The sequence below is a fragment of the Trachurus trachurus genome (genome assembly GCF_905171665.1).
Source record: "Trachurus trachurus genome assembly, chromosome: 20".
Lineage (NCBI taxonomy): Eukaryota > Metazoa > Chordata > Actinopteri > Carangiformes > Carangidae > Trachurus > Trachurus trachurus.
Genome location: NC_139911.1, coordinates 11784235 through 11799939, shown reverse-complemented (window position 1 = coordinate 11799939; position 15705 = coordinate 11784235). Strand labels below are relative to the sequence as shown.

Genomic DNA, 15705 nt, shown 5'->3' with positions numbered 1-15705 from the left:
CGGTTGATTCATTTAGGAAATGCAGCTGTAATGATGTTAATGCTGAAAGGCTGATGGTTAACGGTAGATGTTTGCGTTGTCAATCCGTTGCCACCCGGCTGTAAAGCCATACCCCCTCTTATCTTTACCTCTTTTCCTTTTCTTACTCCCTATAGCGTGCTCTTTCCTTAGCTTTGTAATTTTAGTGTGTTCCCCTCTGCCCTCCCTTTTAACTTAAGGCAATAGGTGGTGAAGGGCAGGAATGCAGCCGTGGGACTGTAAGGATTTATCACACTAAGGTGTGAGGGCTGCTGCCTGTGCTTCTGTGCCTGCAGATGTAACAGTCGAGTGCCAACAGCATTCCCACCACGAAGCCAATACTGCATTTTATTGCTTCTTAAGTTTGATTCTTCAGACCACATACTCAGTGGCTGCAGGGAGAGGAGTGGGAGGAAAAGGGGGTCGGGGGGTAGAGGGTGAAGTAGATGCTGTGTGTATGTGTGTGCATGGGTTTTCAATCTAGGATTTGTATGGGAGATGTTAAATAACAATACCTTCAAGGTAATATTAAGCATGAGACTGGTGCAGCTCCATCTTTATCTGTCCGTCCTATTGCCAGTCAAACAATCTCTCTCTCTCTCCCTCTCTCTCTCCCTCTCTCTCTCTCTCCCTTTCTCTCTCTCTCCCTCTCCCTCCTCTTGCGCTCCGTCTCCCCTCCCATTCCTCCTCTTTCCACTCCTCTCACTCTCCCTGTCCCTTCCTCCTACTCTGCCTCTCAGGTTACGATGACTGGGGGTTTTCTTGCTTCCATCTCGTAGTGTGTTTGTACGTGTGTATGTGTGTGTGCGTGTGTGTGCGTGACTGCGTGTGTGTGTGTGTCTCCCTCTGCGCTGAGCTGTGTCCTTGTCCCTGCCTCCTGGCAGCAAGGAGCCACCCAGCAGCCGGTCTGTGATTGGGCAGGGGAGTGGGGTTCTTGACACAGTGCGGTGCTGACTGCTCTGGGACGTGTTTCAACAGATGGTCGAGGTTAGAGAGTGTCATCACATTGGAGAGAGGATTAGAAGAGAGAGGTTGTCTTCCAGGAGCCGTGTGGTCCCCCTACTCTTCAACCCCAAAATCCCAGCACCAAGACACAAACCCCTCTATGAGCGGAGGGAGACCCGGTGAAGAACCGCGAGGAGAAAACTCAAGAGAGAGAGGAATCCTTGCCTTGCCTCTCACTCGGCCAGCACTCTGCTCTCCTGCCTTCCAGGTACTTCACAACTCTCTCACTCCTTTTTCCTTCTCTGTTTTTACACCTTTTTTCCAGTGTCAGTGCCTGTTAGTTTATGAAGTCAGCAGTAAATGTCTGATGCAGTTCACAGCCAGGAGTTGGAGTCTTTATGTAGGGATTTGTAGTGGTGGTCAGCTGTGCTCTTTCTGCAGTGAATCTGTGTTTGCCTGTACAGCAGCTCTATGTATGTGTGTGTATGTGTGTGTGAGTGTGTGTGCAGGACTTCATAGTTTTCCCCCTGAATGACAGGAATTCCCTCCATCGCAAATTCTTCTGTCTCAAGGGATTAGAAGGCAGCACATTCCATTAATGCCTTTTTTTCCTGATCCATAAGCGCTCATCTGTTAATTTGTACGTGTCTACGTGTAGGATGTTTAAAAGTCAAACTGTTTTCTGTCATCGAAAAGGTAGGCTGTATAATAGAAGTGTGCAATCAGGGGAATCCTGTAAGTTAGAAGTGTTTTTTTTAAAAAAAAGAAAACTTTTGTGTTCTCAGTTAGTTCATCAGGAATGTTTCGTCTTCTTATTTTCATCTAAAAACCTAAATAAAGATTAAAAGTTTTCGTCAACTTTGTCAGCTCTGACAACAGGGTGGAGAAAAAAAACATTTTTTTTTCTACATTTCTAAAACGCAGTGTGGCATTTAACATTACCTCACTTCAGCCCAGATAAGTTTTTTCATAAATCTTATTCAGAGTGCACTTCTGGCAGATGGTGTCAGTATACGCTAAATGGATGAGCTGCTGAAGACCGCTTTCCGGACAAACTGTCAGAGCTAAGCAGAGAGGCAGAGGCTCAGGGAATGTACACCTCACTTCAGCTATTTAACTCAAGTCAAGTGAGAAGGGAAACTTGCCAGTGGAGTGGGAATATGATGTATAGTATTTATACCTTGCTCCAGGCACTGTGTGTATATGTGTGTGTGTGTCTGTACGTGTGTGTGTGTGTACGAGGTGTTTGCAAATGGAGATTGTGCAGCTGTGAAAGGCTGTGTGGACAGCAGCCGGGCTGAGAGGAGAGGAGGTTGTATGGGTGAAAGCTCCTGTTGTGTGACTTTGTGTTTACCTTGGTAAACCAGTCGTAGCTACACTTCCTGCTTGTTACTCGAGGCATTTGTGATGCGACGACTGTTGCTTTAAGGCTCGGTGGAAATGTGCGGGCAAATTTTAGCTGCACAAGCAGATCGATCAGAGAAACAGTCAGAAGGTAAGTCGATCAGTCTTTTTTATCTTGGAAGACATTCTGGCACAGTTTGAATCATTGTGCAAAAGTTTTTTTTGCTCAGGGATTTCTTGCTTTTCTCTAATTCTAAATGCTGCAACTGAACATAATTCATACTTAGATTTACATTTTGCTGCAGGTAGACTTTGAAGGACCTGAGTCTGACTATGCCTGTAAAAAAAAAAAAAAGAAGTGACTTCTCTCTGTTCTCCAGTATTCTGAATCAGTGTGACTTATCTTTCCAAAATGATGAAATTATACTACAGCGCATGCAGTTCAAAGCTGATTGCTTTCACTAATCCTGATTCACATAAGATATATCAGATTTCCTTACATCTCAACACTCTGAAGCAGTGATACGTCTCACTGACTGGAAAAGATGGAAAACCTCAACGTCCAACTCTGAGCATTGAGGAGACTGATCCATAAATCCACCCGTCATTTCATTCTCGACCCAGCAGCAGCAGCGTTTAGATTGGATTTCTGATTTCCCTCCCCAGAGCACAGCCGAGGGCAGCTTTTTGGTGCGAGTTTAAAAAGGCGGCGCTGACTGCCAGTTCAGAGGAGACGGGAGATCCTTTAAACAGTTTAACTTCACTGTGCTACAAACAAGAGCATGAGCAGCTGCTGCAAATAATTAGGTTCTGGGGGGTAGACGCTTGCCAAGACAAACGTTGTTCCAGTAGCGCCGCTGCCATCATTCGAATCTACTGTGTGTCTACCATGTGCGTGTGTGTGTGTGTGTGTGTGCATGCACGTTAAGTGATTAATTCTACTGATAAGTACAATGACTGACGGAGTGGAGGTGGCATCTGTGGTTTTTATTATTTGTACAAATATGGGCTTGTGTTTGTGCTTGCGTGCGTGTCTGTCTGTGTACACTCTCTCTCTCTTTTGCTACAGTGAATCAGACACTTCCCAGACATCTTGCACGACTTTATATGTGCTGAGTCACGAACAAGTTCCGAGGCACTCATGAATGACGTAGCAGTTGTCAAAGGAAATGAAAAAAGCACCAAACATGCGTATGCAGTGGTTCTAATAGGAGCCATACCTGTCACAGCTCCTGTGCTCCGTTAAGACTCCTGCTTGAAGGAGCGGTGGAGTTTGAAAGAAATGCACCTCAGCTGGTATTTTACCTTTTTCCGTTCCGTCTTTCTCATCAACTCCAAATCAAAAACCCAGCCAGGGGGAGAGCTTTGACACGACTCCGCCATCTCCTCCCTGAATCAGCACCATAATTGTCTCAGCTGAGTCAGACTGTTATCACGCTGCATTTTACCTTCTCAGCTTGACCCTACAATGACAAGAAGCCACGTTTATGAATTCTATCATTACAGGGCCGTCTCTGCTGCAGTAAAAACTTCACAGTAGACTCTCCAGACTTCTAAAGAAATAGGAAGACGCTTCAACAAAAGAGGAGTTGGAACCCCAACTTTAAAAACCGGCTGATAATTCTGATAGATACAATGGAGCTCATTCTATGGAGCTTATCTTTTCTGGAAAGTACATTACCATATAACTATAGTTTGTGTGTGTTCCCCTGTGTGCGAGCATGTTAAGAAAAGATTTCCTCAACCATCCTCTCCTCCGGCACTTGTTTATCTCTTCAGCTTAATGATAGTGTTCCTCATGCTGGCCTGATTGCATAGTAACGCTGGAGTAGATTGCACAGTCCTATCGCTGCAAATGGCCAGTATTTGAACAGGGAGCATTTGGCATGCTTTTATTTATGTGGGAGCGATGTAGAAAGGCTATCTTTAGATGACTCAGCCACTTTCTTCCAGTTCCTTTTGTTGTCTGTACTAATCAAACATTGCCATGGAGTCTCAATACACAAACGCACTCACGCAGCCCTTGACTTGCGAGGACGTATATATATCCAGGGGGAAAAAACTGCCAAGCACATCTGGATGAGCACAGACACACACATCATAGTTCTATTTCGGGGTTATTTGGGAGCTCACAATAGCACCCCCATGTGTTTGTTCAGCCTCTCATTTGAGCAGTAAAAGGTCAGGGCATGCAAACATCACATTCAGCTCATCACTGGCAGGAATGTGTCTGACTCTACTCATCCCCCGTGTCTTCAGCTTCTGCCTGATGATCAGTAGGAAAAATACGAAAATATATGTTTTGGGAGGAAAAGATCTAGCAACAGCCAGGACTGATCTCAGGCCAGATACTTGTAAACTTGGACAGGAAGATGAATGGAGTGAGAGAAGCTGTTGGATTTGCTGTTTGTGACCCAAAACTGCACTTTGATGAATAAAAGCCTTGCATGGGTGAGAGAAAGAAAAGAAGGATGTTCATGCTTTTCTCTGGGATGTCCGGAGCTGCTTTTGTTCAAATGTCACCGCACATAGATGCAGCATGGACTTAAGAGGGAGAAAGAGAAAGCTGGGTCAAGAGAGACAACAGCGAGGGGGAAGTGGAGGAGGGATAAAGAAGAGGAGGCCAAGATAAGAGAGAAGGGGAGGTGTGAACAAAGAGGAGAGGAAAGTAAGAGTTTGAAGTGGTGGGAAAGGAGCCAGTGATCTTGTCGCGATCAGAGGCTTGATCTCGTGCACATGTTCTCGGTTGTCACCCACACGTGTGCACATTTGCAACACATGGACACAAACATAATCTTCTTGTGGCACAGGCGCGCACAAAGGGGAAAACATAGAGAAACGTGTACATTCATACACACACACACACATACACATTCTCCTTGAGCTTTACCCCCCTCCATCCTCCCACCCCCCAGAGAGCTGCACTGTCCCTGCTTTGTCATCTCTCTTGTCCAATAATCCCCTCCCCAGGGAGAAGCAATCTGTTTTAGATTTGAAAGAGAAAGGGCCCTGCCTGTATCACGTACAATTAAGCAGCCGTCAGAATGCGTCGGCGAAAGTTTGGAGGGAGAAGTGCTGCCGCTGGGGGGTTGTCCCTTTCATCCGCCGCCTTTCCAGAATGGAGATAATGGGGTGGGAGGGTTGGAGGGGTTGGGAATGGATGGATGGGGGGTGGTGGTGCAAGGGGGCAGTGGGAATGAATACGTTTCCTCACCCCTCCATCCCGCTCCACAGCTCGACTAATAGAAGCCAGCATGCGTTTGTTTCAGCTCTTCTGCCCCCTTTCTTCCCTTCTCCCCTGGAGCGGGCAAACACATTCAGCCTCTGCCAGCGCTCCCCTCCTCTGCCCGTGTGCATCTATGTGTGTGTGTGTATGTGTGCATGCACAAGCGGTTATATGTGTGGACTTGGCCATGTGCTGCTGGTAGCCTCTGGTCTTGTTTGCCCTTACTCGAACAGCCCCCCCGACTTTGCCATTTGGATGCTGGATCTTTGAGCAGTTGTGGTATTAAAGCTTGAGTAACTTTGTTTATGCTGACAAGGTCCCGCATTGCATCACATGTATTATCTTGGCTTTATTTATTTTCTTGAATTGCCCACGGCAAGTTCAAGAGACACCCATCCAAACTCCACTGAACATGTTGGATGATGTATTGACTGCATTCCATCAACTCTGACTTGAGTGTAAAGGAATGGAAGCACTTGGCGGGGTAAGCTCCCTGTTTTATGCTTTGTAAGCTAAACTGTCTCTCAGTACTGTAGATATGGTATTTTAGGTATTTTTGCAATGCATTTAGGTATGGAACTCTTACCAAGCAGGATAAAGTTAATGAAATTGCAAATGACGTTACTGCATGCTTTGGAAAGCCACACGCTGAGCCAGAGGCAATGGAAAGGAGGAGAGCCCCCCCACCCTGTGTACAAATTACAGGTTATGCATTTGTCTGCATTCAACTCTGACTGTTTGACTCAGTCGTGCATATACACATACAGCATATGATATCCAAACACATAGACGCATTATGTGCCCACAGGCATCGGACAGAGGGGAGTGCTGCTGCTGAACAGGCACAGGTGCAATCGGGACAAATACAGTTTTTATGACTGGTATCATGTTGGTGTGTCACAGCCACCGAGAAGTTTGTTTATGGCGTCCAGGGTCACGCAGGCAAGTTCTCATGGTCTATGTTTGTCTACGGTTCCCAGAGAATACGCCTGCACATGCTCCACATTTTCGGGGTGTTTAGTTTCATGCGCCAGCAGCAGCAGCAACAGCAACAGCAGCAGCAGCAGCAGCAGCAGCAGCAGCAGCAGCGCTACACTTAACTGGGGTTTGCTGACTGAGCTGCAAACGTCTCCACTATTATTGCTTTTTTTTTTTTTAATGATTTGCCTCTTGGAACAGAGTCGTTACATAAAGTAATTAGGGTAATTTCTACTGAATGTTGAATGTTCGTTGACATTTTCATTCATTTCTATGAGCAGTAGGTGCCTTCATAGATCAGCAGATGAAACTGCTTCCATCAGATAAAGCATTTTTCAGGCCAGTTCACTAGCGGCTAAAAGGATTAAACAGCATCTTGGTCCGACCTTGGCAGTAATATCATTATCACATATTTAGCCAGCTTATTGGCTCAACCTAAACATCTATTGGCAACAATAAATTTATTACTGGGTCTATTATGTTAATTGGCGTAGAACTATTTCACAATAAATTTCATGTCTTTTTATTCCATCCAAGACGGTACAGACTGTATAATGAGAAACTGCATTTTTATTCTAGGCACAGACCTGTGCAAATGCAAAGGTGGAACAAAGTAGAGCTCAGTTTTGTATGTAAAACCTTGTCTACCTCCTTAGTAAATCAAGTTAACACCTCTCTCTCTTTTTTTTTGTTAATTTGTAACCCGTGTGTGTGGAGAGAGAAGTCCATTCCTTCCTAATTACTTGTTACTACTCAACAACACACGTCTTTTTTCCCCCTTTGTCAATGTCCACATTATACAAGCGAGAGAATTCAAGTCACACTTCTGAAGTCAGTAGTCAGTGAACTGTACAGGGCTTTTGAACTTGGTAACCTGCCGAAAAAAGTCTAGTCTTTCTTTCTTTCTTTCTTTCTTTCTTTCTTTCTTTCTTTCTTTCTTTCTTTCTTTCTTTCTTTCTTTCTTTCTTTCTTTCTTTCTTTCTTTCTTTCTTTCTTTCAGTCTGTTGATCTTTCTTTCCTTCTTAGTTCTGTCATTCTTTCGATCTGTCGTTCGTTCTAAACTTTCTTTCTTTCTTCTGTGCCACCATGCTGATGATTTCATGGAAAAGAAGTCAATCTCTTTATTCTTGACAATTACCTCAGTGGAAACCCATTGAAGCAATTTGCCATAGCTCTCTTTTGTGGTAAAAGGAATAATTTATCTGGGGTATATTTGACGCGTCAAAGAGACACGAAAGCCACCCGTGAGTGAGCAATACATTCTGCTCCCTCTCGCTCCGACTTTCTGTGCAGCTCTCGCAGCCTGATAGAGTGTTTCTGATGAGAGTGTGGGTTTTGACAACAAAGTGGCTGCAGGAATATGAATGTGCTGCATTTTATTCATCGAAGGTCGCCTGTCGCTAATGGTTTCCATTCATGCCTCAGAATAGATTTAACAAGAAAGTGCAGTCGCTATAGGCTCCTATCATATAACTTTGGCTGCAGATCCTCTGATTGTGATTCCATGTTTTCATATCGCACTCTAAATCAGAGGAGTTTTCCCCCTTGTTTAAACTCCCCCCTCCCCACACACACTCTCTCACCCTTTTCCTCACCCTCTTGAATCTGCTTTTCCACTTGTAAAATCGAACCTTACTTGAAAGGCAAGTCTCTTGGATCAGCGGGGGAAAAAAGTAGAAAAACATTACGCCGAGGTAATTCGATGTATATCAGAGCCATAAATATATACATCGAACGAGTACACATATATCACACCAGTCATGTTGACTGACAATCCCATCTGTCACATTAGATTTTTTTTTCTCAAAAAATACAGAGCTCAACAAAGGGCGCCCACAGTTCAGGATATGAACATTTAAATACGCAGCACCTTCAGGACAGGAACGCACATGCACACACCCATATACAAATAAATACAGGCCCGTTTCTCAAATGACCTTGAGCGTTTTAATCACTTCCTTCTTGGGGTGCTCGGAACCCCCTCATGATTTCCAGCAGACCACCTGGTGGCCCGCAACCATTCCCACTTTGAAGTTTATTGGACCAGGATTCATTTAATTATACATTAAGATGCATCCATAATATTGATGGGATGGCTCGGCAGCCTTGGCACTACAAAGGGACTCTTACCAGGTCCGAGAGAAACATGAGGGGTTTGACTAATAGCCGTGAATGCACCCACTCCAGGTTCACATTTCACTGAATTGAGGCCATTCTTCCTCATTAAAGTGGCCTGCGTTGTTCCCTAAACACACCGCATACCGATGGATGGGAATCATTTCTAGCTGTAACATCTGATGTTTTATAGTCGCGACGTGGACGAAACGAAAAAGATCCTGCGTGCGCCCGTCCAGGTAGAAAGCGGCGCAGTCGTAAACATGTCGGAACAAAGAGCCAGTGATCTCTCCTCACGACGTTGCACTTGGTTTTCTCACTGGAATTTTGTCATAGAACCTACACCAATTTGGGCATTTTGGTCAAACAAATCAGTGGAGTTAAGAGTCTGAAAACACCAAGGTTTGAGCCCGTTCCCAGTGCGTACCCACAGCCAAGTGAGTGCACTGGGACAGAGCTCTCCTTCAGTCAGCCCAGCGTGGCTGACGGGTGGGTCTCGGCGGGTACAATGTGCTGCCCTTGGCCTGCCGGGGACAGCGGGCCCTGACACAGGCCCTCCACAGTGTAAAAGGCCCTCGTCAGTCCTCATGGCAGCAGACCAGCCGAATTCCCTCGGATTATAGAAATATTTGGACAAACCTCAGTATTAATCTAAGACCTCGCCATAATCATTTTTTCCCTTCTGAAATAGCGCAGTCAGCATATACTGAAAATTGTCACCGATCTGAAGCGAAAGATTCACACTGTGTGCCGTCTTTATCTCTTCTGAATTGTTTCCCAGGTCAGTTTGCAACTTAACACGCACTCTGTCATAACTTTCATTCCCTGCTTTCCGCAGTGCCCTCGCGGTGGACGTTTGACATATGACTGCACACTTTTACTGAGAAGCTTTTCACCGTTATTGCCAGTTATGCAGTCTATGGTCACAGAACAGCCTATACAGAATCCAAAGTATGCCATCAGACTTTAATTCCCCCCACTCTTAGCAATTATTCCTCTGTGACTTGGCCGCCGGAGAGATGGACTGGGCAAATGGAGAGGGAGTGAGAGAGAGGGGAAGGGAGAATGGGCAGGAATAAGAGGGGATTTAAGGTACTTTGAAATGGCCATTGTCCTTAATAGCAGGGCCCTTTTATGAATGAGTGATTTACTTTAGTGGGGCATGGCATCTGGTTTGGGTTTGACTTGCATCTTGTTTTGGGAAAATGAACCCCCTCACCTCCAGACACACCATGTTAACTTGAACAAGAACCAAAGGAGGTGGGCAGACAAATTTGTTGCTTTAAGGCATGCATTGATTCAGTGATGTGTTTTTTTATTTTTTTTATTTTTTATAGACGACTTCTCTAGTGTGTCTGCTGTTTTTGCTCTGACAGCTGATAAACATGCAGCCTGCCACCGCTGAACAGAAATGAAGAAAGATGCAGCCTGTTTCCCATTGTTAAAGCGAACGTGCAGGCTGATCACAACCAGGCTTTTACAAGACTTTTGTTACCTTCATACCTCCGTACCGAACCCCCTCCGCTCAGTGTTTTCTTCCTCCAGAGTTTCCCCTCTTAACCCCTGTGTGTGGGTAGCCTCAGGTTGCTGAGGTTAGGTTAAACAAGCCACCATCAAAGCCATATTACCACTCGGGTCAGAGGAGGGTCAGGGTGCAGCAGGGTGTGTGGTTTGAGGCCCTAACTGGAGGGCACAACTGCCAGCCAGCCGAATAGTACTGCCCTGGATGGTTACACAAGCAGCAAATCTATTATGTTCAGCTTTACTCGTTGCACAAAGCACAGCTGTCTGTGTAGCCATACCGAATCACTGAGCAATGCTGCTTGTGCCAAAGGAGAGTAAGTGAAAGAGCTGTTTTCTGCAAGTAAAGTAGGAAAAAACCTTTACTATCATGAAAGTAAAAGATTAGCGGGGTGTTGAGGTGCGCTAAAAGTCCCTGGTGTTGATGGCCATTAATCTGAAAATTGCACATCTTTTATGTATCTGGCAGCTGCGTGACTGAAAACTCCATAGTAGTCTTTTTGTTCTCGTCCTTTGAACCCCTGGGCATTTTCACGTTCCTCCGATCCATCCCCAATATTCCTCCACCCGGCTTAACCATGATGAGTACAGTAAAGGCTCATTTAAAGGGTCATTAGTGCTAATCCCCCAAAACAATGAGGAAGGAGAAACAATGCACTCCCTAGTCCTCCGAGTCCGTCCAGGAATAAAGACCTCTTGTCTGCTGCACAGATGTAGGCCTATAGAGTAGACCTGTTTTACTTATATCACGCTAGATGACGTCAATAAATGACTCGTTCAAAATGAAGTGTTTATGAAAATGACATGAGACATTATTCTCACAGAGGGTTCTCACGGTGTTCTTGAAACTGGCAACATTTCTTTAAACTCAGATCTTGGAGGCGAGTGAGAAGCGGTGGCAGTAACAGGAGAGATCTCCAGAAGCCAAAGATGTAATAACTTTCAGATCTCAACATATCAACGCGCAGTGTTTTGTGTACTTACAGTGTATTTTAGTTGTTTAGTTGTGAACAGATCCAGTCGTGTTTAGAGCTGAATGTACTGACTGGGCATCTGCCTCACTGCCTCTCATCCTTGAGTGTGCCTGAGGGCAAGAACTCCAGATAACACTTTGTTAAGTGTGTGTACAAAACAGAGCGCTTAGAAGTGACCGTGTTTGAACACACAGATCTAATTCAGTTGATCTTATTCAGTTAGTCCTGGTAATAGACCGTCCAATCTCAGCTACTTAGCTACTTTAGAAATTTTAAATCTGGAACGGATAGTTTTCAATTTACAGATCAATAGAATATATTTAATGTTTCTTCTTCTGTTGAAGAAAGGTTATGTTGTTCATTTTTATTTTTTATTTTTTACAAGATTGTTTGCATCCATGCTCAATGCAGGTGCTTCAGATCAGTACAGGCCATATATGACATTATGTTTTGCTCATTCCTTTAACCGTTTAATTTATAGGAAACTGACTTCTTCTGATAGAGGCACACTCACATGAGATTGTTTTTACAGCTTAACTGTGTTTCACTTCAAAGTGTTCACAAAATGCTAAATATTCATCACTGTAATTTTAGTTATATGTAAAGTCATGCTCAAAGGTCAACGGGGGAAACTTGCGACACGTGTTATAGGCCTTAATACAGCCAACCAACTGCCATCACTTCATCTCTGCTCTGCAAACAGCAGCTGCTTTATCCTACACACCGGTCTTGTCAGTTAGCTTGGTATTTCCTTTAGCCGCTTCATGTCCCATATGTCATATTAACAGTCCAGGGTCTTATGGATGCTATATAAATAAAGTGTGCCGTTTCTTTTGATGAGCGGTCACTTTGAGACTGGGAGCTGTCAAAGACGAGGATACCTCTGGCAGGGGGTGGGACGCCGCTACTAGAAACGCTCTCCTTAATAAATGAACTTCAGATGACCTATTGAGGGAAGTGGATCAGGTGAAATTAAGTTAGGACGAGAGGTAACTCAAAGGACAAGGGGACGTCTCGCTCTTATTCCTCTCCAGCAGCTGTGTCGCCTCACTTGCGTAGGTTGGGTCTGTCTGCGTCTTCATTGGCTGCTGTGTGTGGCACTTTATTAGCCCGGACATCTCAGTCACTTCAGACAGTGTCGCCATTGATACCACAATAGCTAACCACATCAGCGCCACAACATTTGTATCAGATTCCACAATGAATTGGCTATTTTCTCACTTCTCCGAGTCGCATGAAGAGGCTATTGCTGGGAACCATTGGCATGTAAAATTGAATTTGCACTGGGTGCTAACATTACACTATCTGGCTGACTGGCTTACAGTTGATTTCAGGTCTTCCACAGCTTGACAGAAATAGAGACTTGAGTTTTTTCTTCTTCTAGATACGGGCTCTGTCTATTGTTTCTGGGAAGAGTTCCCATTTATGTAGGAGGACGTGGAACCTCTCAGCAGGAGAATGTGTTTTTGTGGGAGAGAGACGAATGTGAGTGTGTGTGTGTGTGTGTGTGTGTATGTCAGTGTCTTATGACTTTTTGCGTGTTACCATATGTTTGTACAGTAGTTTGTGTTGTGTGTGTAATTCACTGTGAGGTTCTGTGCACTCTGCCACCCTGCGCTGGAGGGGTGTTTGTCCAAACGGCGCCAATGTTTGCACAGGGCTGTCACGATGACTGGGCTGGCTGGGCCCGGACACTGCTCGTCTGAAATGCAGGACCAGACCAAAGTGCTCTTAAAGCTCCGTCTGAAGCTCTGCTGCTTATCACAGGCCAGCATCTGCCCCGGAGAAAAGAGCAGATACAGAAATGTGCAACTCGACTCTCCTCGCATCTTGACACAAATTCTTAATTGGAAGATTTGTATTCATGATCAACAGAGTGGCTGTAATAACAAAAATGATTTGCATTTCAGCCTTGAGATTTTTTCCACACTGGTCCAGACTGTCTTCCATTATGTGTCAGACACCATAAGTGATCAATTATTTGAGTTTATAGTTTGTAGCCTTTGCCAGCTTGGACTGGCTCTTTGTAGAAATGAGGGTATGTGTGTGTATGTGTGTGTGTGTGTGTGTGCGTGTGTGTGTGGGGTGGGGGTGGGGGCTGCTCAGTGGGGTTTGACCAGGCTCAGGTGTTACGGACCTGCCATTTGCCTACAGGCCATTAACTCAGAATAGGAAGCAGTATGGTGCCACTCAGTGGGACTGCTGTCCATAAGGCCCTTTTTCACAGGCAATGATGGAGTGCTCATTATTACAGCGTCATGGTTCATCTCATAGCCACAAGCCATAAAACCACATATATTATTATTGCAGAACATTACCTGCTAATTTATGCTATGTATATACCTGTGAACTCTTGTCTTGTGATGTGGATTTATGGATTTATATTGGGAATGTGTTTTAAGCGGGGTGTCTCTTGGTAACAGCATGTTGACCAAACATCTGTTTCTCTGAAGTGGGTGAGTGTAGGCTGAAGTGATATTTATTTTCTATTGGTCACTGGCATTTATGCAAAAAAAGACTTTTAATAGTCTGCCATGACATTGTAAGTGAGCAAGAGGCTCCAAAGTGCTGTGATGACTCAGTGGTAATCTGTGATTGGCGACAGTGGCACTGGGGTTAATGTAGCGGAACCCTCTCTCCGCCTCCCGTGCCCCCTAACTCCCTAACCCCCTCCCCCCTAGTGTGGTCCCATCCTCCCCACCGGCCCTCTGTCACGCTTGACTCACCGGGGGGTGACTTTTGAGTGACAGGTGGAAGGTGGATCGCGATTGGCTCACACAGGAGAGCGGCCGTGGGTGTTTGAGCGCAGGCGGCCAATGGCGCGGTCTCGGCACACTTAGCTGAACAACAGCTCTCCAGTGGAGATGGAGAGTTTTTCCGTGCGTGAGAGTGTTATCTGACACAGGAGGAGAGAGTGAAAAACACAAGAAAAAGAACAAGGATATTGTGAGAAAAGACCAAATAAAAAATAAGACTCATGGGATTCTCTGAGGTGAGACGTGTGTTTTCTAGATCTTTCACTGCTGTTTTTGTTTTTTGAATGTTTTCGTAGGTTGCGGTGGTTCTGGTCAGGAGAGGTGATGTTGAGGGAATTTGTTTTTTAGCAGAGAGGACTGGTACAATTTCAGTCAGCATGCAACATGTGTTGGAACTGTTGGGTAAATTGTCCTTGGTACACTCGAGGGCTAAAGCGTGAAAGAATCTTTTCTGGCTTCTCTGTTTATGGATAAACTGTTTGAGCATGATTTGTGACCAGATGCACACAATTAATCTGAAGTAAATATGCTGAAATTTTCCTAGAATGAAACTTAGCTTTTCTCTGTGAGAGAGCAAAACTCAGTTCTCTCTTTTTCTACTTTAAAAATTGCCAACTTTATTTCTTTTTCCCAGTGTTCCTTTTTTGTGTGTGCAATGGCTACATGTGTTTTCTCCTTCTGTCTCCTCACAGTCGACCACGGCTGCGAGAGCTGCCCGGGTTTGAGTGAGTGGCCTGGCTGGACCTCTCCTCCCTCCCCTCATCCCCTCCGCTAATCCTCCCATCTACCCATCCCGTCTCCTGTCGTCTCGGACACCATGCTGATTCAGTGGCTGGCCTGGTTGGCCTTGCTGTCTCTGGACTGGGCTCCGGGCAGCTGGGCCTTCACCACCACCAGGGCTCAGGGCCTGAGGGGTCGCATCCAGAGAGACCGCAGAAACATCCGGCCTAACATCATCCTCATCATGACTGACGACCAGGATGTTGAGTTGGGTAAGCCTGGCGCCCGTCCTGGTCTTCCTGGAATAATATGGGCCTTTTTTTAACTTTTCATCTGGGTCTTATTTTTTCTTCCTCAAACAAATCTCGGTTACAAAACATTTCTGTGATATTTTGCTCCTGTTTTTCTCTTTACACTGCCTTAATTAATTTCTTTGTCTTTGTGGGGATGTACATCAGGATGTATGTGGTCTTTCTCCACACATGAAATATTAAACAGAGGCCATAAGCCAGAGCTGAATGGCCATCTGGCCTATTAACTGATGAATTACAATTATTTTACCCCTCAGAGAGTCCAGTAGGAAAAGCTTAGATCATTTGCATGGACTGAATTTTGTTTTAATCAAGTACATAAATGCAGATAAATGGGTGTACCTGCATCACTCAGCACCGCTCTTCATACCTCGCCCACCAGGTTCTCTGCAGGTGATGAATAAAACCCGAAAACTCATGGAGGATGGTGGCACGACCTTCACCAACGCCTTCGTCAGCACACCCATGTGCTGCCCGTCACGGTCCTCAATGTTGACGGGCAAGTACGTCCACAACCACAACACCTACACCAACAACGAGAACTGCTCCTCCCCCTCCTGGCAAGCCCAGCACGAGCCACGCTCATTCGCTGTCTACCTCAACAACACCGGCTACAGGACAGGTTGGTGAAGATGAAGACATGGACACACACACACACACACACATAGAAACTTAAAATCAATAACCAGAGTTAAAGGCTTTTTGTATGTTTCAACACTTTGGTAACACTTTATTTGACGCCTATCTCTATAACGCATTAAAACCATACTAATGAGTTATAATGCAGTTATAGCGCT

The 15705-nt window shown here is 45.1% G+C and overlaps 1 protein-coding gene across 3 annotated transcripts in view; it reads left to right on the top strand.

The window, feature by feature from the left end:
* Positions 1-957: 957 nt before the first annotated feature.
* sulf1 (sulfatase 1) overlaps positions 958-15705 on the top strand; it is a 36752-nt gene continuing 22004 nt past the window's right edge. For all 3 annotated transcript variants that reach the window (XM_083995008.1, XM_083995010.1, XM_083995009.1), the window contains exons 1-3: positions 958-1231; positions 14570-14869; positions 15291-15530. In XM_083995008.1, the coding sequence (XP_083851134.1) occupies positions 14695-14869; positions 15291-15530 (415 nt within the window). In that variant the 5' untranslated portion in view covers positions 958-1231; positions 14570-14694. The remainder of the gene's footprint in view (positions 1232-14569; positions 14870-15290; positions 15531-15705) is intronic.